The sequence below is a fragment of the Gekko japonicus genome, unplaced genomic scaffold, assembly GCF_001447785.1.
Source record: "Gekko japonicus isolate JY-2015 unplaced genomic scaffold, Gekko_japonicus_V1.1 scaffold961, whole genome shotgun sequence".
NCBI classification, from domain to species: domain Eukaryota; kingdom Metazoa; phylum Chordata; class Lepidosauria; order Squamata; family Gekkonidae; genus Gekko; species Gekko japonicus.
The window spans coordinates 627,767-652,164 of NW_015175384.1; the positions used below are offsets into that span (position 1 = coordinate 627,767).

At 50.9% G+C, this 24,398-nt stretch overlaps 1 protein-coding gene across 1 annotated transcript in view; it reads right to left on the reverse strand.

Annotated features, from left to right (window-relative positions):
- Window positions 1-24,398, reverse strand: part of ATL1 (atlastin GTPase 1) — a 52,208-nt gene that overhangs the window by 6,775 nt on the left and 21,035 nt on the right. The window contains 8 exon segments of the mRNA XM_015425603.1: window positions 4,440-4,871; window positions 6,930-7,001; window positions 9,210-9,266; window positions 10,781-10,908; window positions 15,788-15,926; window positions 18,970-19,026; window positions 19,028-19,069; window positions 22,702-22,758. Coding sequence (XP_015281089.1) covers window positions 4,440-4,871; window positions 6,930-7,001; window positions 9,210-9,266; window positions 10,781-10,908; window positions 15,788-15,926; window positions 18,970-19,026; window positions 19,028-19,069; window positions 22,702-22,758 — 984 coding nt within the window.

Sequence of the window (24,398 nt, forward strand, 5' to 3'; positions counted from 1 at the left end):
TGGGCAAGCCGTAGTTCTGATAAGAGCTGTTCTTGGAAAAGAGCAGTTTCTGTCAGAGCTCTCTCAGCCCGACTTCCCTCACAGGGTGTCTGCTGTGGGGAGGGGAAGGGGAAGGGGTTTGTAAGTCATTCTGAGACTCCTTTGGGTAGTGAAGGGTGGGGTATAAATCCAATCTCTTCTTCTTCTCTTCCTCAAGGCTCAGACGTTTCAGTTCCAGGACGGGTTCCAAAACCCTGGGCTCAGCCACAGGACGGGCAAAGGAGCCCCCGGGCGTCTGCACATGCGCAGACATGATTTGCCTCCACCCTGCCTGCCCTACATTAAGAGGGAGGGATTTGCAAGAGCCCTTCATCCCTTACAGGTGCTAACATCAACCTTGTTAAGGGACGGCTGAATAACTTCAGGGGCGCCAAAAGGCTGCAAATGGAGAAGGCAAGAACTGACTTGTTGGCTCAGGTCAAGGGCCGTCCGAGTCCAGCATCCCATTGCCAGAGGTGAACAGGCGGTGGGTCGAGACCTCAGAAGGAGGGCAAGCTGTTGGCTCGGGTTCCAGCTCCAGGTTGGGAAATCGCTGGATATCTGGGGGTGGAGCCTGGGACCTTCTGCATGCCAAGCAGAGGCTCTTCCACTGAGCCAGGGTCTTGGGGGGGGGAGCAGCTCGCAGGGGTGTCAAACAAAAGCAATTGATCCCTAGCAGTGAAAGTAACTGGTTTACTGGGGAGCCCACAAAAAGCCCCAATAAATGTATTTAATCGTAGGCAAGACTAGGTTTCTTCCAAGGGATACCATACCAGGAGGGCCGGCTCCAGCTTATTTTGCACCCTAGGCGAGGATCCCTTCTACCCCCCCCGCCCCCGTGTGCCCACCAATTTTCAAAAATAAATGCATTTTAGGAAGAATGAAAAACACAAATAACAAATAATCAAGAAACTCCCAGAGTACGGGGCCGGGTGCAGTTTGATGCCCCTAAGGGACGTCCCACTCTAGGTGGTCGCCTAGTTCACCTAGTGAGTGAGCCGGCCTTGCATACCAGTTGCTGGCTGGCTGGGTAAGAGCCCTGGGCCTTATCTTTGGCACCCCTGCATTAATGCCATAGAGTCCACCCTCTAAAGCGGCCATTTTCTCCAAGGAAAATGATCTCTATCAGTTGTAATTCTAGGAGATCTCCTGGTGGTCCCCCCCCCCCCCCAATTTTTTCGGCCCCCCTTTTTTTCCCCCCCCCAGCCCTCCTGGGGTAATCGGAGGTAGACTGCCCTGAACAAGGAGGTTTTGTTGCTAGCTATCTCTGTGACTCAGCCACTGGTGGGCCCTCTCAACTCCATGAATTTGCCCTTCCTTTCAACCCTCTATGCTAGCAGCTATCGCTATACCTCCTGAAGGTTAAGCGCCCTTCACTTGGAGTCTTAGAGCCGCTTACAAACTCCTATCCCTTCCCCTCCCCGCAACAGACACCCTGTCAGGTCGGTGGGGCTGAGAGAGCTCTTTCGAGGACTGCCCTTGAGAGAACAGCTCTGAAAGAACTTGACTGACCCAAGGCCACACCAGCAGCTGCCAAGTGGAGGAGTGGGGAATCAAACCCGGCTCTCCCAGATAAGAGTCCACACTCTTAACCGCTACACCAAACTGGCTCACAAAGAACAGGTTCATCCCCACAACTGCTGTCACTGGGTGGCTCAGAAGTTCTAGAGTGGAGGTCCGCAACCCCTTCTGAGCCTATGAGCATGTTTGGAATTTGGACAGGAGACAGAGCTAGTCACAAAATGGCCCCCCAGCTTACCTTCAGTCACATGGGGAAGATTCCTGTGCTGTGGCAGAGCCAGTCACAAAATGGCTGCCGGGGGGGCCTCCCGCTTCCTCCCGTAGTTCCTCATCACGTTTCCGACGTCAGGGGTGACGCTCAAGGTTTTCGGCAAAGCTCTACGGGTTTTTTGGGCCTTGAAACCATAGAGTTTTGCCCAAAACCTAGAGCGTCGCCCCCAACATCAGAAATGCGATGATGTCACTGCGCTGGCACCAGCGGCACCGGGAGGGGGCTTCCCCCGCCGGCCGGCTGGGCCATGACGGATTGGAGCCCCCGGAATTGGGAGAGCCTCTGGCCCCAATGGGGGAACGGCAGCCCTATGCCGAAGCAATTCCTCAAAATCTGCACAGCCAATCGAATCTCCAGTGGCCAATCAGAAGCCTTGCTGGGCAAAAGCCCCGCCCGGCCCCACCCAGTCACTACAGACACTGGGTACTGACGGTCACCGTGTTGGGGACCCCAGTTCTAGAGCTTTTATGAGGAGCAGAGGATAATGTGTCCCCTTTAACTCACTCCTCTACATTCGTACTTGCCTATGCTTCCTCGGTGCCCTATCGGCCCGCATCACTTCCGATTCCTTCTTACAGAGAGGTAACCGGACACGAAAATGAGGATTCTAAAGGCCAGCTCCAGAATTAAGGGCAGGAAGGTCCCGGCTGGATGTTAAGAAAAACATTTTTAGGCTGTGGTCACACACTAAATAATCCACTCTCAATCCACTTTCTGTGCACTTTCCGACTGGATTTTATTTTATTTTATTTTATTGATTATCAGACTCAGGGTCTTTTTTGTAGAAAAAGCCTAGCAGAAACTCATTAGCATAATAGGCCACACCCAACAGCAGGAACTCATTAGCACATTAGGCCACACCCCTGACAGCACAGCTCATTAGCCTATTAGACCACACACCCATGTTACCAGAAGTGTGCTCATCCAGCCACACCCACCTTTTGCTTCTTATTCTGTTTACTTTGTTGTCAAAACCCAGGGCCTTGTTTTGTAGCAGGGACCCTTTGCATGTTAGGCCACACACCCCTAATGTAGCCAGTCCTAATGAGTTTCTGCTGTTAGGTGTGGCCTATTATGCTAATGAGTTCCTGCTGGGCGTGGCCAACTCAGGAGCCAGCCGGAACGCCGTTCCTGTGCGTTCCTGCCCCAAAATAGCCCTGATCAGACTTATACCCTGCCCTCCCAGCCAGGGCCGGCTAAGGGGGCGGCTTACAAAGGAATAAAACAACGGAGAGACCATTTAAATAATCCTAAAACCACGTAAAACAACTCAACCTTAAAAGGTGCTAACAACATAAGACTCATAAATTATCAGGTGGTTAAATGAACTGAAAGATAGCGGACGACCGTCGATGCTCCGTCCTGGCGATCAGCCCGTAGATCTGATCTTTGTGCAGCTGGCACAGGCTGTTCTAATGTCTTCTTCAGGGGACAGGGTTCTTTGTTGGGGGCGGCTCCTCGTTGAAGGCCTGGTGGAAGAGCTCCGTCTTGCAGGCCCTGCGGACCTGCATGAGGTCCCACAGGGCCCTTGAAATATACTGGGTTCAGATGCGTGGAGTCATTGGCTCATGCTTTATTGTGATTTCAGCTGGGAATTAAGGACAACTCTAGCAGGGCCGGGGCCCTGCTTATAAGCCCGTAAAATGGCACGCCCATCACACGCCCACTCCAAATACCAGGCTATTTACAGAGGCACTCCTGGGTGATAGGTCCATCCCAGGATCCTAGCAGTCCATTGTTCTATGTCCCCAAGCTGGGGCTGACGAGATTCAGCTCAGTACACAACAGCCCTGATCTCTTCTGGGAGCTTATTCCACCAGAAAGGAGCCACCACCGAGAAGGCCCTGGCCCTGGTTATAGCCAGCCTGGCAAAATCCAGTTCGAAAGTGCATTGAAAGTGGATTATTTCGTCTAAGGTGGGCTCTTTTTACCATTCTTGTTGGACCTGTGATGAAGTGAAGAAATGTTGGAGAGAGGTGCATAGGATAATAGTGCAGGTACCGGGCGTCCAGATAGCTTTAGATCCGGAATTTTTTTTTGTTAAATGTATTACCGGATAACCTAAAGAAAACTGATAAATATCTTCTTTTACATCTGGTAACTGCGGCAAGGATGACGATGGCTAAGCAATGGAAGAAAGAAGAAATTCCACATAAGCGGGACTTTAGAACAAAAATTTTGGAAGTGGCTGAATTGGACAGTTTGACTCAAAAGCTTCGTGATAGAGAAGATGGTGGCGCCTCTCAAAAGAATTGGGTGAAATTATACAATTGGATTGACAAGAACACTTGAATAGTTTAGAAATGTCTGTAAGGAGTAAGGAACATGAAGGTTTTAAGGCTGTAATGATCCTTTTTTGTGTGTTTTTTGTCTGTTTTTGCTTATCAGTTATTATGTTGGAAAAAATAAAAACCTGGTTAAAAAAAAGAAAGAAAGTGAACAATTTCGTGTCTGTGACCACAGCCCTTACAGGCAGAGTTGTGCAACAGCGGTGTCAGCTGCTTGGGGAGGTGGTGAGCGGCTGGACCAACCCTTTGTCAGGGGTGCTCTAGGCTGATCCTGCACTGAGCAGGGGGTGGGACCAGATGGCCTCCGTGTGAGTCTAGGGTTCTGAGCATCGTGCGCTTACCTGGTCCCATAGCGCCGCGGCCACTTGGTCTATGACGGCCCCGAGCTCCCTGTACTCCCCGGAGTACCTAATGTAGGCCCAGGTGCAGAGGGTGATCAGGGTCAGGCCCATGATCATGTTGCACAGACTGGCTATGATGTCCAACCCAATGAAGCCGGTGACGCCGGCCGTCACGTAGGTGATGAAGATGACCACGAAGAGGGTGGCCGGCGTGCGGGCGGCGTGGAAGATGTTCTTGCTGTCGTTGTGCTTGATGTACTGGACGTAGGTCTCGTCGATCTCGTTCTCCAGCTGCTGGAGGTAGCGGCGGCTGAACTCCTCGCCGCCCATCTTCTTCACGCTCCGGAACTGCCGCACCGCCTCTTCTTTCAGCTCCAGGTGCTTGCTCTGGAGGTCGCTGGGGGCGAGGAAGGGCCTGTCGCCTCCACACACCTGGAGAGGTTAACAGGAGGGGGGGCGGGGACAGCGCGGGATTAGCCGCTTGCTCCTCCCCCTGTGGTCTCCTCCAGGTCACAAATAGTTAGATTATCCTGAGGTTCCCAACCTTTTTGAGCCTTTAGACACCTCTGGATTTCTGACACAGAATGGGAGGGTCTTGCCACAAAAATGGCTGCTGCAGTGGGCGGGGGCCAACCACAAAATGGCTGCCGCAGTGGGCGGGGCCAACCACAACATGGCTGCCGCAGTGGGCGGGGCCAACCACAACATGGCTGCCGCAGCTTCCCTTCATTTGCATAGCGAAGACCCTTGTGCTGTGGTGGCAGCTGCAGCCAAAGCAACCTTTTTTTAAAAAACCTGCACCGCCAATCAAATCTCAGATAGCCAATCAGAAGCCCCACCTGGCCAGAACGGCTTTCTAAAGCATCTGGTGGGGACCAGAGAAGGTGTCAGCGGTAGGGTTGCCAGGTCCCCGATGCTTGGGGGATCCTCTGGTTTCCAGTCATGTGTCTGGTGCCAAATGCATAGTTGCTGAATTAGAACACCTTCCAATTAAGGTCCGAAAAACACCTGTGTGACTATCAAAGTCAGAGCTAGAGTGTCCTCAGGCAAATGACTTTCACCTTTTGAGGCCTCACAAACATCTTTGTCAGGTGTCTTTAGATCTTACTGCTTGACCTCCATTATTCACCTATTGGTTATCTTATCGCAATATGTATTTAAATTACGTGTACCTCAATATTGTTTGACCTCTGAAGAAGGCCCCAATAGGGCAGAAACGCATCAGATCATGTGCAATGCTCCCTCTAAGCTGAGGAGTCTTGTGAGCAAAAGTTCTACTTTGTGAGCTCCTGGCATTAAAGTTGTGAGCCAGCGATTTGGCTATTGCATAAATTTAGTTTGCTCTGGAGCCCTCCTTCTTGAGCTAAGGCAAAAATGTGTGAGCCGGAGGCTAAAGAACTGTGAGCTGGCTCACACCAACTCAGCTTAGAGGGAACTTGGCCCTTGTGTTTAGGCTATACTTTTGTACGAGGCTTTCATTGGACCCTTATATATGTTTTTAGCCGTCTTCCTAATAAATACTTGTATTTTTGTATATGATAAGTTTTAACTAGGTTTTTAATATTGGTCCTTCATTAGACTTTCTTCTCACCCTTTTGGTTCTTGATTCCAGTTTTTGGGTCAGGTTTGTTTTCTTCTCCCAGTGTCTTACTGATACATACTGACGGGGATTGAACCTGGGGCCTTCTGCATGCCAAGCAGAGGCTCTTCCAGTGAGCCACAGCCCCTCAGAGGTGGAGAGGCGGCATAAAAATGTTTTAGGTAAATAAATACACGGCAGTTTTGGAGCAAATGTCGGCGTTCGGTGAAAACCTACAAGCCAGAGGAGAAGGTCAGGCCCAGCAGGATCGATACGCCTTCCCATAAAGCGTACAGGTTAAGAGTGTGTTTTGGGGCCGCGGTGGCTCAGAGGTTAAGATGCTGAACTGCAGACCGAAAGGTCGGTAGTTCGGCAGTTTGAGACCCAAGTGCCACGTGATGGAGTGAACTCCCGTCTCTGGACCCAGCTCCTGCCAACCTGGCCGTTCGAAAACAAGAAACTGCAAGTAGATAAACAGGTACCGCTTCGGTGGGAAGGGAACAGCCATTCCGCGTGCCTCGGCGTTTAGTCATGCCGGCCACATGACCACGGAAACGTCTTCGGACAGCGCTGGCTCTTCGGCTTGGAAACGGAGATGAGCACTGCCCACCCCCTAGAGTCGGATTCGACTGGCTTTCGAGCAAGGGGAACCTTTGTAAGAGGGTGTTCATAATCTGGCCTCTTTCAAAAAAAACTGCCAAGACTTTGGGTGATCATAGTTCACAGAATTCTCATTTTACAAAGAAAAGCACAGGACTGCGAAACAGGATGTGAGACCTTTCACCGGCTTCACCCAGCCCGGGTCTTCCCAGTTCCACCGCCTCTCAAAATGCCCCTCAAAATGTCGCCAGAGCCCAAAGGGGGCCAGGCACACAGCGGTCTCAGGCCAGCCCGGAGGATTCCCAGCTTACCTCTTCCATTCGCCGGTTGTATGTGTCCTTGGAGGCAGCGACGGCAGCCAGGTTGTTTGCTTCTGCTGTAGCCTGTGGGGGAAGACAGGTAGACGTTGGGGGGTGAACGTGAACACCTTCTGCCTTCTACCGAAGCTGCCTTCTACAGAGCCTTCCTTGGTGGTCTCCCATCCGAGATTTAAGGTGACCCCAGCAAGGCCAGTGAGACGCAGAGGTGGTCTGCCATCGCCTTCCTCTGCAGAGCCTTCCTTGGTGGCCTCCCTTCCAAGTACCAAACCTGCTGAGCTTCCAACTTATGGCGACCCCAGCAAGGGGCTTCCAAGGCAAGTGAGAAGCAGAGGTGGTCTGCCATCGCCTTCCTCTGCAGAGCCTTCCTTGGTGGCCTCCCTTCCAAGTACCAAACCTGCTGAGCTTCCAACTTATGGCGACCCCAGCAAGGGGCTTCCAAGGCAAGTGAGAAGCAGAGGTGGTCTGCCATCGCCTTCCTCTGCAGAGCCTTCCTTGGTGGCCTCCCTTCCAAGTACCAAACCTGCTGAGCTTCCAACTTATGGCGACCCCAGCAAGGGGCTTCCAAGGCAAGTGAGAAGCAGAGGTGGTCTGCCATCGCCTTCCTCTGCAGAGCCTTCCTTGGTGGCCTCCCTTCCAAGTACCAAACCTGCTGAGCTTCCAACTTATGGCGACCCCAGCAAGGGGCTTCCAAGGCAAGTGAGAAGCAGAGGTGGTCTGCCATCGCCTTCCTCTGCAGAGCCTTCCTTGGTGGCCTCCCTTCCAAGTACCAAACCTGCTGAGCTTCCAACTTATGGCGACCCCAGCAAGGGGCTTCCAAGGCAAGTGAGAAGCAGAGGTGGTCTGCCATCGCCTTCCTCTGCAGAGCCTTCCTTGGTGGCCTCCCTTCCAAGTACCAAACCTGCTGAGCTTCCAACTTATGGCGACCCCAGCAAGGGGCTTCCAAGGCAAGTGAGAAGCAGAGGTGGTCTGCCATCGCCTTCCTCTGCAGAGCCTTCCTTGGTGGCCTCCCTTCCAAGTACCAAACCTGCTGAGCTTCCAACTTATGGCGACCCCAGCAAGGGGCTTTCAAGGCAAGTGAGAAGCAGAAGAAGCCATGGCCTTCCTCTGCAGAGTCTTCCTTGGTGGTCTCCCACCCATTTCCAACCCTACTGAGCTTCCAACTTATGGTTTGCACCGGCAAGGCGGGATACAAATTGAAGGTAACTAAATAAATAAATGGTGACCCTGGCGAGAGGCTTGGAAGGCAAGTGAAAAGCAGATGTGGTTTGCCACTGCCTTCCTCTGCAGAGCCTTCTTTGGTGGTCTCCCTTCCAAGTACCGACTTTGCTGAGCTTCCAACTTATGGCAACCCCAGCAAGGGGCTTCCAAGGCAAGAGAAAATCAGAGGTGGTTGGCCGTTGCCTTCCTCTGCAGAGCCTTCCTTGGTGGCCTCCCTTCCAAGTACCAAACCTGCTGAGCTTCCAACTTATGGCGACCCCAGCAAGGGGCTTTCAAGGCCAGTCCCACCTTCCAAGTACTGACTTTGTTGAGCTTCAAACTTATGGCAACCCCAGCAAGGGGCTTTCAAGGCAAGTGAAAAGCAGAGGTGGTCTGCCATGGCCTTCCTCTGCAGAGCCTTCCTTGGTGGTCTCCCTTCCAAGTACTGCTGAGCTTCCAACTTATGGCAACCCCAGCAAGGGGCTTCCAAGGCAAGTGAAAAGCAGAGGTGGTTGGCCATTGCCTTCCTCTGCAGAGCCCTCCTTGGTGGTCTCCCTTCCAAGTACTGACTCTGTTGAGCTTCCAACTTATGGCAACCCCAGCAAGGGACTTCCAAGGCAAGTGAAAAGCAGAGGTGGTCTGCCATTGCTTTCCTCTGCAGAGCCTTCCTTGGAGGTCTCCCTTTGCTGAGCTTCCAAATTATGGCAACCCCAGCAAGGGGCTTCCAAGGCAAGAGAGAATCAGAGGTAGTTGGCCGTTGCCTTCCTCTGCAGAGCCTTCCTTGGTGGTCTCCCTTCCAAGTACTGACTCTGCTGAGTTTCCAACTTATGGCAACCCCAGCAAGGGGCTTCCAAGGCAAGTGAAAAGCAGAGGTGGTTGGCTGTTGCCTTCCTCTGCAGAGCCTTCCTTGGTGGTCTCCCTTCCAAGTACTAACCCTGCTTAACAGCCGAGATCTGATGAGATCAGGCTATGTCATGCCGTCCTCCCGCCCAAGATCTCCCTTTGCTGTCTCAAATGATTGCTCCAAAATATGCTCCCAAACGCCCCTCCCTGCCCTGGGAATACGAGGCTTACCTGCAGCATGGACTTTGGATGAGGCAGCTCTTCACCTTGGTAGATCTTAATATAGGCCTAGAAAGGGAGGGGGGGAAAACAGCAGACCGCTGAGGCTAGTCTTAAGCGCCTGCGCAGACCAAGTTGCAGAGGCAGAGAGACAGCACGGCACAGAGGTTAGAGTGTCAAACTAGGATCAGCGAGTCCTCAGTTCAAATCCTCTGCTATGGAAGCTTAATGGACGACCTTGGGCCAGTGTGAGCCACACACTCTCGGCCTGGCCTGCCTCACAGGGCTGTTGTGAAGGTAAACTGGAAAACGGGAGAATATGATCAGCCACTTTGCAGAGACAAGTAGGGTATCGATGAAGTAAGTCGATAAATAAATGTACAAGCACAGATCGGACATCCCAGCTGGTCCAGAATGCAGCTGCAGGATTAGGAACCGGAGGAAGTTGAGTTTCCTTACTGACCTTAAGCCCAGACTCAGACACAAACTGTGCAAATATGTGAACCAATTTAAGTGGCTGCCCCGTCATGACTAATTCGGCCCTCACAGGGGATTTCCAAAAGCTGGGGTGCCACAACTAAGAAGGCTCCGCTCCACAGCCTTACGGATTCCAAAGAAAGGCCTCTGTAATGATTTCTTGTTTTGGTGTGTCTGTTTTTTTAAATGTTTAGTGTGACTGCAGTAATGTAAGGAGAGTGATAGAGGGAGACAAGTGTGATGTGATTGGTGAATGACTGAGAGTGTGGGAGGAGGGGTGTCTGTGAGGGGATTCTGTGTTCTTGAAGGGAGGAGTGTGGAGAGTTTTTGTGGGAGTCTGTATGACAGAGGAAGCAGTTGAGCTTAGTTTAGCCTGTGTGGCTATGAGAGAGAAAGTTTGGCCTGTGTGGCTATATGAGCACGAGAGTTCAGCCTGTGTGGCTATATGAGCACAAGAGTTCAGCCTGTGTGGCTAAGAAAGGTAGAGTTTAGCCTGCGTGAATATGAGAAAGTGAGTTTGGACTGAGTGTCCAAACCTGTCAGAGTTGAGTTTTGGTATTTGAGAGACTGTGTGTGACGCCAAGCTTTATCAGTTTTATTTTCTTTCTTCAACAACAGTTCAAAATACCTAGAAACCTATTTTGTTCTTTTATAAATAAACCATTATTTGTTTAAACTTATCCCAGCAATCAGAACAGTCCTTCCACAGGGCCACATAGTCCTCTGAAGCGCCCAGACACTGGGTCATTCTACCAAAATAGAGAGATTTGGAATTTTTAATTCCTGGTGGCAGCAGCAATCTACTAAGTTCAAGTACACAGTGTGTGTTTTAAAGGAGAAACTGTCTCCCCAATAAGCAGGACGTCACAGCCTCACTCAGTGATCAGGTAGAACTAGGACACAGAAGACCCAGGTTCAAATCCTCACTGTGCGGTGAAACTCACTGTATAACTTTGGATGACTAATTCTCTCCCAGCCTAACCTTTCTCATAGGGTTGTGGTGATGATAAAATGGAGACTGGAGTAGCTTTTGCTGCCCTGAGCTACTGGGAAGGATGGACAAGACAAAACTGTACCACAGAGCTTCCCTTGTGCCAGCCACTTACCTTGAAGTATTCCACCAGGCCACGGCAGGTGATCTTATTCCCGTTGATCTCCTTGACGTCTAGATACTCGGGGCTGAGCAGCCAGGGGATCAGCACCTTCAAGTTCTTGATGAAATCGGGGTCAATTTCTATGAGGAACACACAATTGGGATCAGACACAAATGTCTGCTACTGATGCTCTTGGAGCCACATAACGACCACTTGGAAGCAATACTCCCTCTAAGCTGTGGAGTCTTGTGAGCAAAAATTCTCCTTTGTGAGCTGCTGGCATTAAAGTTGTGAGCGAGCGATTTGGCTACTGCGTAAATTAGTTTGCTCTGGAGCCATTCTTCCTGTGTGAGCCGGAGGCTAAAAAAACTGTAAACTAGCTCACACTAACTCAGCTTAGAGGGAACACTGCTTGGAAGTACACTACATACTGCTCTGGTCAGACCCCATTTGGAGTATCGCATCCAGTGCTGGAGGCCTTTTTATAGGAAGGACACAGAAGCTTTTGAGTGGGTGCCAAGGAGAGTAACGTGGATTATTAGGGGTCTGGGGACCAAGCTTTAAATAAGGACATCAGAAGAGCCCTGCTGGATTAGACCAGGGGTCCCTCTAGTCCTGCATCCCGTCTCACACAGTGGCCATCCTGTTCCTCTGGTGGGCCAACGACAGGGCATAAAGGCCGAGGCCTTCATTAGAACATCAGAAGAGGCCTGCTGGATCAGACCAGTGGTCCATCTAGTCCAGCATCCTGTCTCAACCCGTGGCCAACCAGTTCCTTTGGAGGGCCAGCAGCAGGGCAGAGAGGCCGAGTCCTTCATAAGAATATCAGAAGAGCCTTGCTGGATCAGACCAGGGTCCATCTAGTCCAGCATCCCGTGTCACACAGGGGCCAACCAGTTCCTCTGGAGGGCCAACAACAGGGCAGAGAGGCTGAGGCCTTCATAAGAACCACAGAAGAGCCCTGCTGGATCAGACCAGGGGTTCCTCTAGTCCAGCATCCTGTCTCACACAGTGGTCATCCAGTTCCTCTGTAGGGGCAACAACAGGGCACAGAGGCCGAGGCCTTCATAAGAACCTCAAAAGAGGCCTGATGGATCAGACCAGTGGTCCTCTAGTCCAGCATCCTGTCTCAACCCGTGGCCAACCAGTTTCTTTGGAGGGCCAGCAGCAGGGCAGAGAGGCCGAGTCCTTCATAAGAATATCAGAAGAGCCTTGCTGGATCAGACCAGGGGTCCATCTAGTCCAGCATCCTGTCTCACACAGTGGCCGACTAGCTCCTCTGAAGGGCCAACAACAGGGCAGAGAGGCCGAGGCCTTCATAAGAACATCAGGAGAGCCCTGCTGGATCAGACCAGTGAGGGTCCACCTAGTCCAGCCTCCTGTCTCACAGTGTGACCAACCAGGTCCTCTGGAGGGCACAGCGGTCAATTTCCATCAGGGGCGTGTGGGACTTAATGCAATTCTGCAGGGCCCGCAAGGCAGAGACACGCAATAACATGGCTGCCACCCTCTTCTTCCCCCACCTCCTTATCCTGCTTGCAAGGTGGAAATACGGTCCAGAACCAGTTCAAGGGTAACTATTAACACCATTGGGGGATTAATTTTTAAGTCTGTAATGTTATATTTTATTGTAACTTAACTAGTAATTATGATGTACTTATGTATTCTTTTGTTGACGTAAATTACCCAGAGCCCTGTGTATTCAGGGACTGAGCAATTCATAAATCCAAAGTATAAACCAGCGGTTCTCAACCTGTGGGTCGTGACCCCTTTGGGGGTCAAACGACCCTTTCACAGGGGTCACCTAAGACCATCGGAAAACACAAATTTTCAATGGTCTTTATGATAGCAACGAAAATAATTTTATGGTTGGGGGTCACCACAACATGAGGAACTGTATTAAAGGGTCGTGGCATTAGGAAGGTTGAGAACCACAACAAATAAATTAATTAGGACCGTCCACCAAATGCTCCCTCTAAGCTGTGGAGTCTTGTGAGCAAAGATTCTACCTTCTGAGCTACTGGCATCAGGGGTCATTTCATAGAAAAAGAGGTGCAGGAGCTCATTAGCATAGCTCATTAGCATAACTTATTTGCATATGCCACACCCCCTGACATCACCGGAAGTATGTCAGAGGGCAACACCCACTGCTCAGGCTCCACTCGACTGTTTTGGATTGCTAGCTATTGGGGGGGGGGCGTGCAGATCTGCCCTCGCAGAGGAGGGAGAGCTTGTACCTGAATAAAACCTGGTCTTAAAGGTGCCACTGGACTGTTTTGGAAGGGGGGTGGGGAGAGACTCTGCATCTTACCTGGCTGCTTCTTGCTCTGACTGAGGGCTGCTGGGAGCAAGGGGTGGGGCTTGTTGCATGTGCCCGCCCCCTGGGCTCTTTACTGCCGGAGCTCCGCCCCTGTGCACTCCTGCAGGAAATGACCCCTGACTGGCATTAAAGTTGTGAGCGAGCCATTTGGCTTCTACATAAATAAGCTTGCTCTGCAGCCCTCCTTCCTGAGCTAAGACAAAAATGCGTGAGCTGGAGGCTAAAAACCTGTAAGCTGCCTCACACTAACTCAGCTCAGAGGGAACACTGCCGTCCACCGAACTCAGGCATCGGGGGGCCTTTTCTGTGACTTGCTGACACTGGGCCTTCTGCCAGCCATGAAACATGACAGATATGGGAAACAAAAAACAAACGCATTGAGGCCTACTTCACCCGCTACTCACCCCCAGCGATGTAACACTGGGAGATATTTATTGTACGTATCAATGCACTTTTAGCACCCTGGCATCGCATTCCTATCCTCAGCCTCATTCTGTTTCAGGCAACACGTGTTGTTTTTGATGTTGAATGGCATTTTACAGAGGCTCTTGGTATTCATCCCAGTTTGATTACCATAGAACACTGGCTGGGATCCAAAATAAATATGCATAACCTAAAAAAAAAGGAAACTGTTCTTCCCCCCCCCCCAAAGGTTGAAACACTCCAGGGGTTTCGGAGGAAGTGGGTGACATCGGAGAGGCCAGGCAATTGGCCAGCTCCTGTGTCCAACTCTGTGAAATGTCACTCCCCGCCCCCAGAAGTCAATCCTGGAGTGGAAAAGTATATTGAAATTGCACATGAGGCTGCCTTATACTGAATCAGACCCTCGGTCCATCAAGGTCAGTATTGCCTACTCAGACTGGCCGCAGCTCTCCGGGGTCTCAGGCAGAGGAAGATCTTTCACATCACCTGCCGCCTGGTCCTTTTAGCTGGAGATGCCGGGGATTGAACCTGGGACCTCCTGCATGCCAAGCAGAGGCTCTTCCACTGAGCCACAACCCCCTCCCCCACTGTATTGCAACTGCATTAGGGAGTGCAGGTCCAAAATGGTCTAAAATATTGCGCACATGTTCCCACAATGCCTATACCTTTCCTCCTGCAAATGCGCATGAACAGGTTTGTCAACAGCCTGCTGATTAACTGGCTGCCTGATTGCTGCTGGCGAACGAGAAGCGAGCCGAACTGGCAGGTGTGCGAACATCCGAAGATTTAACGTGAGAATGGCAAGGCAAAAGTTTCCTCCTCTGAGACTCTGCACTCACACAGCATCTCGTAAGAGAGGCCAATGTTGGATCAGGCCAATGGCCCATCCAGTCCAACACTCTGTATCCCACAGTGGCCAAAGCCCAGGGGTTACCAGGAGGTCCACCGGCGGGGCCACTGTTGCCCCCCCCCCAAGCACCAAGACTACAGAGCATCCCTTGCCCCAGCCTGAGAGCTCCTATCTATACCTTGTGGCTCATAGCCACTGATGGACCTCTGCTCTCAACATAAGAACATAAGAGAAGCCAATGTTGGATCAGGCCAATGGCCCATCCAGTCCACCACTCTGTATCCCACAGTGGCCAAAGCCCAGGGGTTACCAGGAGGTCCACCGGCGGGGCCACTGTTGCCCCCCCCCTCCAAGCACCAAGAAGACAGAGCATCCCTTGCCCCAGCCTGAGAGCTCCTATCTATACCTTGTGGCTCATAGCCACTGATGGACCTCTGCTCCAGATGTTTCTCCAGTCCCCTCTTGAAGCTGTCTATGCTTGTAGCCGCCACCACTTCCTGCGGCAGTGAATTCCGCATGCTAATTATTCTTTGGGCGAAGAAAGACTTCCTTTTATCAGTTCTAAGCCCACTGCTCATTAATTTCGTTTAAACCGAGCCACTATCCAAGCAAAACCAATGCCCACGCATAGCTGACTGTGTGTAGTTCAGTGGAAGAGCCTCTACTTGGCATGCAGAAAGTCTCAAGTTCAATCCCCGGCACCTCCAGTTAAGAGGAGCAGGCAGTAGGGGATGTGAGAGACCTCTGCCTGAGACCCCGGAGAGCAGCTGCCAGTCTGAGTAGACCGGACTGACCTGGATTGAATAATAGTGTGATTCATTATAAAGCAGGGTTTTGCTTTGCTGCATAGATAACAGCCCAGTTTAAACGATGCCCCGCGTGAGTACAAAGACCTGTAGAAAGGCGGGACAGGATCCAGCGTAAATCCATCAAATTTCCCCCCAGTATTAAATTACTGTGCTGGCCCCCCCTCCTCTCTGTGCCCCCACCTGGGGTAGAAGAGGAGGAGGAGACTGGATTTATACCCCACCCTTCACTCCCCAAGGGAGTCTCAGAGCAGCTTACAAACTCCCCTCCCTACCACAGACACCCTGTGAGGTAGGTGGGGCTGAGAGAGCTCTGACAGAAACTGCTCTTTTTCAAGAACAGCTGTGCCAGAACTACGGCTTGCCCGAGGTCATCCAGCAGGTGCAAGTGGAGGGAGTGGGGAATCAAACCCGGTTCTCCCAGATTAGGGTCCACGCACTTAACCACTACACCAAATTGAGCATTCCCCTTGAAGTAATTACTTTCAGCGGCCGTTTCCATGCATGGTTGGAGCTACGTGGCTCGAAAGAGGGCCGTTGGCTTCTCAGTACAGCAATGGAGTGCGCAAGTCCCCATGAGTACCGACCGGCACACAGATCCCAACAGAACGGTCACGAACCTTTGAGCTTCCCGTCGAAGTTTGGGTTGGTGGCCACTTTTAAGCCAGGGTGAGGTAAGAGGAAGCAGGAGATTTTGGTGAAGCAGGAGTGGATGTGTTTCCGGACGTTCTGCAGCTCTTCGTGCTGGTTCCCGGAGACCTGTTTCGTGGGGAAGCCGGTTATCAGAACTCACACGGACATCCTTAGAGCGGGCACATGCAACAAGCCCCGCCCCCTGCTCCCAGCAGCCCTCAGTTGGGCCACGAGGAGCAAGAAGCAGCCAGGTAAGTTGCAGAGCCCCCCCCCCCCGGCCCGCCTTCAGGTACAAGCTCTCCCTCCTCTGCGAGGGCAGATGTGCACATTCCCCCCCCTCCCCCCAATAGCTAGCAATCCAAAAGAGTCCAGTGGAGCCTGAGCGGAGGGTGTTGCCTTCTGACACACTTCCGGTGATGTCAGGGGGTGTGGCACATGCAAATAAGTTATGCTACTGAGTCGTGCTAATGAGCTCCGGCACCTCTTTTCCTACGAAATGACCCCTGCGCATGGACAACCCAGGATGAGCCGACACATCCTTAGGGCCGCTGGCTCTAGGCTGGGGAAGACCTGGAGGTTTTGGGGGTGGAGCCTGGGAAGGGCGGGGTTTGGGGAGGGGAGGGGCTTCAGTTGGACACAGTGCCGAAGAGCCCTCCCTCCCAGGCAGCCGTTTTCTCCAGGGGAGCTGGTCTCCGTCATCTGGAGATCAGTTGTAATAGTGGGAGGTGGGAAGGTCCCGGCTGGATCTTAGGGAAAACTTTTGTACGGTGCGAGTCGTGGGGACAGCCCCACAGTTTAGCCACGTGCCGCGTGACAAAGTCCTTCCTTGTGTCCGTCCTGAATCCTCCCACCCTCCAGCGTCAGTGGATGACTCCCGGGTTCTCGTGTCCCTCTCCACACCACGTGTCATTTCATATAAACGTTTCTCCTGTGAAATATTTTCACCAGGGTCCCCTCTCTCTCTCTCACGTTGCGGAAGAAGAAGAAGAGGAAGAGAAGAAGAGGAAGAGATTGGATTTATCCCCTGCCCTTCACTTGGAGTCTCAGAGTGGCTTACAAACTCCTCTCCCTTCCCCTCCCCACAACAGGACACCCTGTGAGGTGGGTGGGGCTGAGAGAACTCTGACACAAACTCCTCTTTTTCAAGGACAGCTGTGCCAGAGCTTGTGACTGACCCAAGGTCACATCAGCAGCTGCAAGCGGAGGAGTGGGGGAATCAAACCCGGTTCTCCCAGATTAGAGTCCGCACACTTAACCACTACACCAAACTCAACCTCCTCTTCTCCAGACTGAACATTCCCAAGAAGTCCCTCGGCCTGTCCTCCTGGGGCTTCTTGGTCTCCAGGCCCCCAATAATCCCCCTCAGCTGCCGAAGAGGAGGAGAAGAAGAGGAGAGATTGGATTTATACCCCGCCCTTCATTACTCAAAGGTGTCTCAAAGCGGCTCACAAACTCCCTTCCCTCCCCCTCCCCCTCCCCACAACAGACACCCTGTGAGGTGGGTGGGGCTGAGAGAGCTCTGACAGAAACCGCTCTTTTTCAAAGACAGCTCTTGTCAGAACTACAGCTTGCCCAAGGTCACATCAGCAGGTGCAAGCGGAGGAGTGGGGAATCAAACCCGGTTCTCCCAGATTAGAGTCCGCGCACTTAACCACTACACCAAACTGGCTCTCTCCTGCTCACATATTTTTTGTCTTAGCTCAGGAAGGATGGCTCCAGAGCAAACTAAAGGTGTCTCAGAGTGGCTTACAGACTCCTTTCCCTTCCCCTCCCCACAACAGACACCCTGTGAGGTGGGTGGGGCTGAGAGAACTCTGACACAAACTGCTCTTTTTCAAGGACAGCTGTGCCAGAGCTTGCGACTGATCCAAGGTCATCCAGCCAGGTGCAAGTGGAGGAGTGGGGAATCAAACCCGGTTCTCCCAGATTAGAGTCCGCACACTTAACCACGACACCAAGAGGTCCAACCCCAGCTTTCAGTACCTCAGACCTGTCATTTCCACACAGCGGAGCTCTCAACAACTCACCCACTTTTGTCACGAGCCGACACGTCCTCTCCTCCCGTTCCCTGTATTATTTCCGGGGTGGTGGTGGTGGTGTTCCTGCTCAGAACAGAGCCACTGCCCCCCTCACGCCACCTTGCCAAGCTGGGAGGCATCTGCGCCTGCTGCCTGCCTCCCCCGCCCCAGCTCCACCATTCTTGACCCACCAATCCCATTTCCTACAGTCACTTGACCTTGGCTACCATCTGGCCCCACCCTAGGAGATTGCCCTCAGAAGCAAAAGAGCTTCCGAGGGCAATGCCACAGCTGGTGCGGTGTAGCGGCTAAGGTGTTGTACTAGGAGCCGGGAGACCCAGGTTCAAATCCCCACTCCACCACGTTAGCTTACAGCAGGGGTGGCCCAACTGTGGCTCGGGAGCCACATGCGGCTCTTCCACACATATTCTGTGGCTCCCGGCAGGGCGGCTGGGGATGATTTTTCTCCCTGCCTTCCTTCCCCCTCCCTCCCATCTGTTTGCTTTCTTGGTTCTCTCTCTCTCTCTCTCTCTCTCTCCCTTTCCCTTTCTTTCCACCTCTTTCATTTTTTCTTTCCACCTCTCTCCCATTTTCTCTCTCTCTTAAACAAATGAATATCATTAGCAAACAAATATCATTGAACAAATAAATATCATTATCAATATACTGTTTTCTTTTCTAGCAGTCTCATTTATAACATTAATAAAAAGCAAATCTGTATATTTTTAAATAAAAATGTGTGTGTACTATCTGTTCATGTCTTGTGGCTCTCAAACAGCTGATGTTTATTCTAGGTGGCTCCTGCGCTGAGCGGGTTTGGCCACCCCCGGCTTACAGGTAGCTGTGGGCCAGTCGCACACTCTCAGCCTAACCTACCTCACAGGGATGTTGTGAGGATAAAATGGAGGAGAGGAGAATGATGGAAGCTGCTTTGGGTCCCCCACTGGGGAGAACGGCAAGATAGCCCATTGACAGCAGAAAGTCCTTGCCCACCCCCCTCAGCTTTTGAGATTCCGCCAGATGTGGCCCCTGCGCCTCACTTTGAGCAATCAGGACTAGAAACTTGATGTCTCTTCCCCCCCTTAAATGGAAGCCAAGGGTGCGGAACCTTGCTTCCAAGGTCTGGCCTTCCCCTCGTGAGCAATACCAACCTTGAGGCGCTTTTCCAAGAACTTCGCACCGCCGTCAGCCCCGTAGGAAAATTCGTAAAAAAAAAGGAAAGCTCCAGTCACGGACAAGAAATATTAGGGACTAGACAGGTTAAAAAGGGAAAAGACAGACAGACAGAGAAAAGATGAATAAATCAGGTTACATCTACAGTCAAGATCCTTGCATTGAAGCTATATAGCTGTGCCTATGTTATTTTGGAAATCGGGTTCCGTTTTACCAGCCACTGCTGAAGACCACTGAAACGTCTTGATTTATACCTGGGAGAGGCGTTTGCCTGTTATTCTTTCCACAGTGAGCGTCTTCTGCTGCAGTTACCTTCTGTTTGGGGGCCTATGGACACTATCTATGCATGGAATTACAGAGGAACCTACTCTTGGTTTTGAACACGTTCTTTTTGTAAAATATTCTGATGAGCAATCTGCTGGATAAGTGCCTATACAGTCAATTGGGTTATGGCCACTAACCCTTCTTTGTATTTCAATATATGAGATATACAGTTTTGAGCACATATAGTTGTGAATTGTGGATGGTCTTCCTCGTACTTGGTCCACTGCTTTTTAACTTGTTCATTAATGATTTGGAGTTGGAAGTAAGCAGTGAAGTGGCTAAATTTGCGGATGATACGAAGTTCAGGGTGGTGAAAACCAGTGAGGATTGTGAGGCACTCCAAAGGGATCTGTCAAAGATGGGCAAGTGGGTGTCAACATGGCAAATGGGGTTCAATGTGGCCAAGTGCAAGATGATGCACATTGGAGCCAAAAATCCTAAATATAAATACACATTGATGGGGTCTGAACTGGCAGAGACTGATCAAGAGAGAGATCTTGGAGTTGTAGTAGATAACTCACTGAAAATGTCGAGACAGTGTGTGACTGCAATAAAGAAGGCCAATGCTATGCTGGGGATTATTAGGAAGGGTACTGAAAACAGATCAGCCAATATCATAATGCCCCTATATAAATCAATGGTGCGACCTCATCTGGAATACTGTGTGCAATTCTGGTCACCACACCTTGAAAAGGATATTATAGCTTTGGAAAAAGTGCAGAAAAGGGCAACTCAAATGATAAAAGGGTTGGAACACTTTCCCTATGAGGAAAGGTTAAAGCGCTTAGGGCTCTTTAGCTAGGAGAAATGACGACTGAGGGGTGACATGATTGAGGTTTATAAGATTATGCATGGGAAAGAGCAGGAAGAGAAAGAGGTACTTTTCTCCCTTTCTCACAAAACAAGAACTCGTGGGCACTCCATGAAATTGCTGAGCGGTCGGGCTAGAACAGATAAAAGGAAGTCCTTCTTCACCCAAAGAGTGATTAACACTTGGAATTCACTGCCACAGGAAGTGGTGGTGGCTACAAGCATGGACGGCTTCAAAAGGGAATTAGGTAAGCATATGAAGCAGAGGTCCATCAGAGGCTATTAGCCACAAGGTATAGATAAAGGCTCTGGGGCAAGTGATGCTCTGTCTTCTTGGTGCTTGGGGGGGGGGGCAACAGAGGGAGGGCTTCTAGCATCCTGGCCCCACTGCTGGACCTCCTGATGGCACCTGGTATTTCTGGCCACTGTGTGACACAGAGTGTTGGACTGGATGGGCCACTGGCCTGATCCAACATTGGCGTCTCTTATGTTCTTATGTTATGTTGGCACAGCAGCCTGGCCATCCACAGCAGAAATGACCTAACAGCATTGCAAGGTTTTATTGACCCTGCCAAGCAATTTGGTTAGGCCCTGACCAACACTCCCTCTAAGCTGTGGAATCTTCTGAGCAAAAATTCTACTTTGTGAGCTACTAACATTAAAGTTGTGAGCGAGCAATTTGGCTACTGCATAAATCAGTTTGCTCTGGAGCAAAGCTCCCTCTAAGCTGTGGAGGCTTGTGAGCAAATATCCTACTTTGCGAGCTGCTGGCATTAAAGTTGTGAGCGAGCCATTTGGCTGCTGCATCAATTAGTTTGGCTCTGGAGCCGCCCTTCCTGAGCTCAGACAGAAATGTGTGAGCTGGAGGCTCAAAAACGGTGAGCTAGCTCACACTAACTCAGCTTAGAGGAAACACTGGCCCCGACAGAGGCCACATCATTTTCATCAGGGTGCCATTTTTAAAAAATCACCTCCAACTTCACTTGGAGCAAGAAGACGCCCTTAGACTCTGCAGGTATTTCGTAAGGTACTTTGTCATCTGGCGGTCCCACAGGAACAGACATGAAGCTGCCCTATACCGAAATCAGACCCCTAGTCCATCAAGTTCAGTACTGTCTACTCTGACTGGCAGCTGCTCTCCAGGGTCTCAGGCGGAGGTCTTTCCCATCACCTGCTGCCTGGTCCTTTAAGTTGGATATGCGGGGGATTGAACCCGGGACCTTCTGCGTGCCAAGCAGAGGCTTTACCGCTGAGCCACAGCCCCCTACAAGCAACCAGGGCCAACCTGCCTCATGGTTATCTTCAGGAAGCACGTTCATTCCTCACTTCCTCCCAACCCACGGCCATCGTACCCTCCACGCTCACGTGCTCTAGATCGGTGATTCCTTCTCACTGTCGGCTATGCTGCCACGGGGTAGTGTTCTAATTGCCAGTGCATTCCTTCTGTGCTTCCTTGCTGCTGAAATGCTTATCTATAAGTTCTGCAGGTGGTGGTGTTGATGTCTGGGTTTCTCGGGAATTGTGGGGGAGAGTCTGGTTCCCAGCTTCAGCGCTAAACGGCCGGAGCCCTGTCTCCCGCATGCGGGAGTGTGGCTCATTGGCCAGGGCAGTGGGGGGGGGGTGCATACGAATACCCTATATACTATTATGCCCCAGGGGCAGCCGCCATTCTTTTTCAAATGTTTTTTTCATTATTATTTTAAACCATATATACAACAGTACATTCAGAACACATATTAATACCATGTAATAATCAACATTCTCAACCCGTAAGCGCCTTTTAAAAATATAACAGATCTTTGTAATAAGAGTTGTTTGGAATCACTTCTTCCTCTGTGAGATATTCCACTGCTGGGAGCCAAGTTGCTTGAAAATCTTTTTGGTGAGAGACAATTTTACCATATACAAAGTGTTCCCAGATTTTGTTTTGCCAACATTGAAGAGTAGGTTGATTTTTGTTTTTCCAGTATTGGGCTAATGTTATTCGTGCAATTGCTAACAATGTTGCTATTAATTTTCTAGTGACGTTACTTTCACAGGTATCTGGGATGACATCCAACATGACTGTTTCAGGTAGAAAAGATAAGTTAATTCCCGTAATTTTATTAATTTGTTGTACAATTTGTGTCCAGAACTGTTGAGATGAGGGACAGGACCACCAACAATGCATAAAATCTCCAGTCTTCCCACATTTTTCCAGCAGAGTTTATTTATTTTTGGATCCATTTTATTTAGCCGAGCAGGTGTTAAGTACCAGCTGCCGCCATTCTTAACAGTGCCTACGTTAATGCATCTATAGCTCTTCAATAAAGTATCACCTTTCCTGATAAGCGTGTACTACGTTGTTGGCTGTGGGTTCTGACACTCACTAGGTAATGCTACCTCTAGGTAATGCTATCTCTGGGGAGACCTAGTATTTCTTGCCCGGGACTAGAGTTTGAAGAGCAGAGACGTCGCCATCCCTGCGTCAGGTCTCCAGGATGGGGTTGAGGTCCCCAAACAAAAACGGTATGTGCCAGGGGGGGGGCGCAGTGAAATGTGTAGGGGGGGGGCTTCCCCAGCATCCTCTCACTCACCTGAAAGGGCTTCAAGAACGTCTCCTCCATGGCCAGCCGCCCATATTCTGTGAAGAGCTGGAATGAGAAGCGAGAACGGATTAGTTTCATCTACGGTTGGGGAAAGTCTAAAGGAAGGAAAGACGGGGGTCGGCCATGGATAATAAATATCAGAGGAGGAGATCAGCAGGCCCGTCGCTACGGTGGGGCTTTGGGGGCGGCTCTGCCCCCTTTCTTACAGGCACCGCCCCCACAAGACTTTTTCCTGTAAATGCTTTTTTCCCAATCATTTTATAACATTTTTAAAGGCGTGCGCTTCTTTAAGCAGAGTGGGGTGCTGTTGTTGACTCATTTCCACACTGAGCAAGGGGGTTGGAGTATGTGACCTCTGGGATCCCTTCTAACACCTTATTTTTTCTGCCTCAGTGTTCGCTTTCTTGCCTATAGAAGTCATCCCCCCCCACCTGCCGGCTTGTTATCAGAATTGCTGCTTAGGCTGGCAGAAGTGATTAACTTGCAGCGGCTGCGAACGGTCATCTAAAGTGCCTGACAGCTTGCAATTTAGAGATCTATCCCGGTCACAGCTTTCTATTGGCTCAATGGCTTTTCTTTCTGCACTGAGAACTTCAGCCCCACCAGAAAAAAAATTTCCCCCACAAGCCACAGAATCCTGGCTGCGGGCCTGAACGTCAGAACTTCTCCAGGGCACTGCCAGCTTCCTTCTCCAACCAGACCCCTGTTCCTTGTACAGCAGCCGGACCGAAAGATATTCAGCCCTTCCCAATGCTGTATCTCCACACCAGGAAAACCTTCATCTGGTCAGTTCCTGAATACCGGGAGGGGCAACTTTTAGACCCAAGAGCCTTGCTTCTAAAAAAGCTGGTTACCAAGAAGAATGAGTGTGTTATCCTTTCCTCTCCTTTTCCCTTACAAGCTTATTGATTCATGAATCTTGAGAAGTGGAAAACACTAATTGTTATAATAATAAATAATAATAATACTTTCAATTTATTAATCGCTTTCCCCAGTGGGCTCAAAGCGATGTACAGTTACACATTAGACACAGGGGACTAACAATGTTCATAGGGGATAGGGAAGACAACATGCATTAATTTTTTAATTGCACACGCTGTCACTGCACGGTGTAAACGTCTTCTGGCTTGGCTCAGTCATTTTCCGAACAGCTGCTTGTCGACCAGGCTTCAGGACCCGTATGTTGCATCGCCACACTGCCACCGCCTGGCCAGAAACATCCACTGCAGGGATTTTTTTGTAGCCGAGAAGTTCTTCCGCCTTTTCCAAACCTCGACCAGGACATCCCGACCGTCAGCTAACACCCTCCCACAAGGGAGATTGGTGTGCCCACCCTCTCTGAGGAGTGGTTCCCATTTTATCTACTCGCCGAAGCTTTCAAATCGCTGGGTGGACGATGAGCTGGGGACAACAGGCTGGCTGCTCACACCAGCGCGGGGCTCGAACTAACACAGTTCGGATGTTCATGTAAGATAGGATACTTTGAGACGGCGACTGTCCCAAGGTTACCCAGTGAACACCATGGCAGAGTGAGGATTTGAACCTGGGACTTCCAGATCCTAGTCCAGTGTTTTGACCACTATACAAGGCCCATGAAGATTCTCCTTCACGCACCACCTCCTAGCTTTCGCTTTTTAAAATCCAAAGCCGCTGATGGAAACACAGTCTGGGCTGAGGTAGGGAAA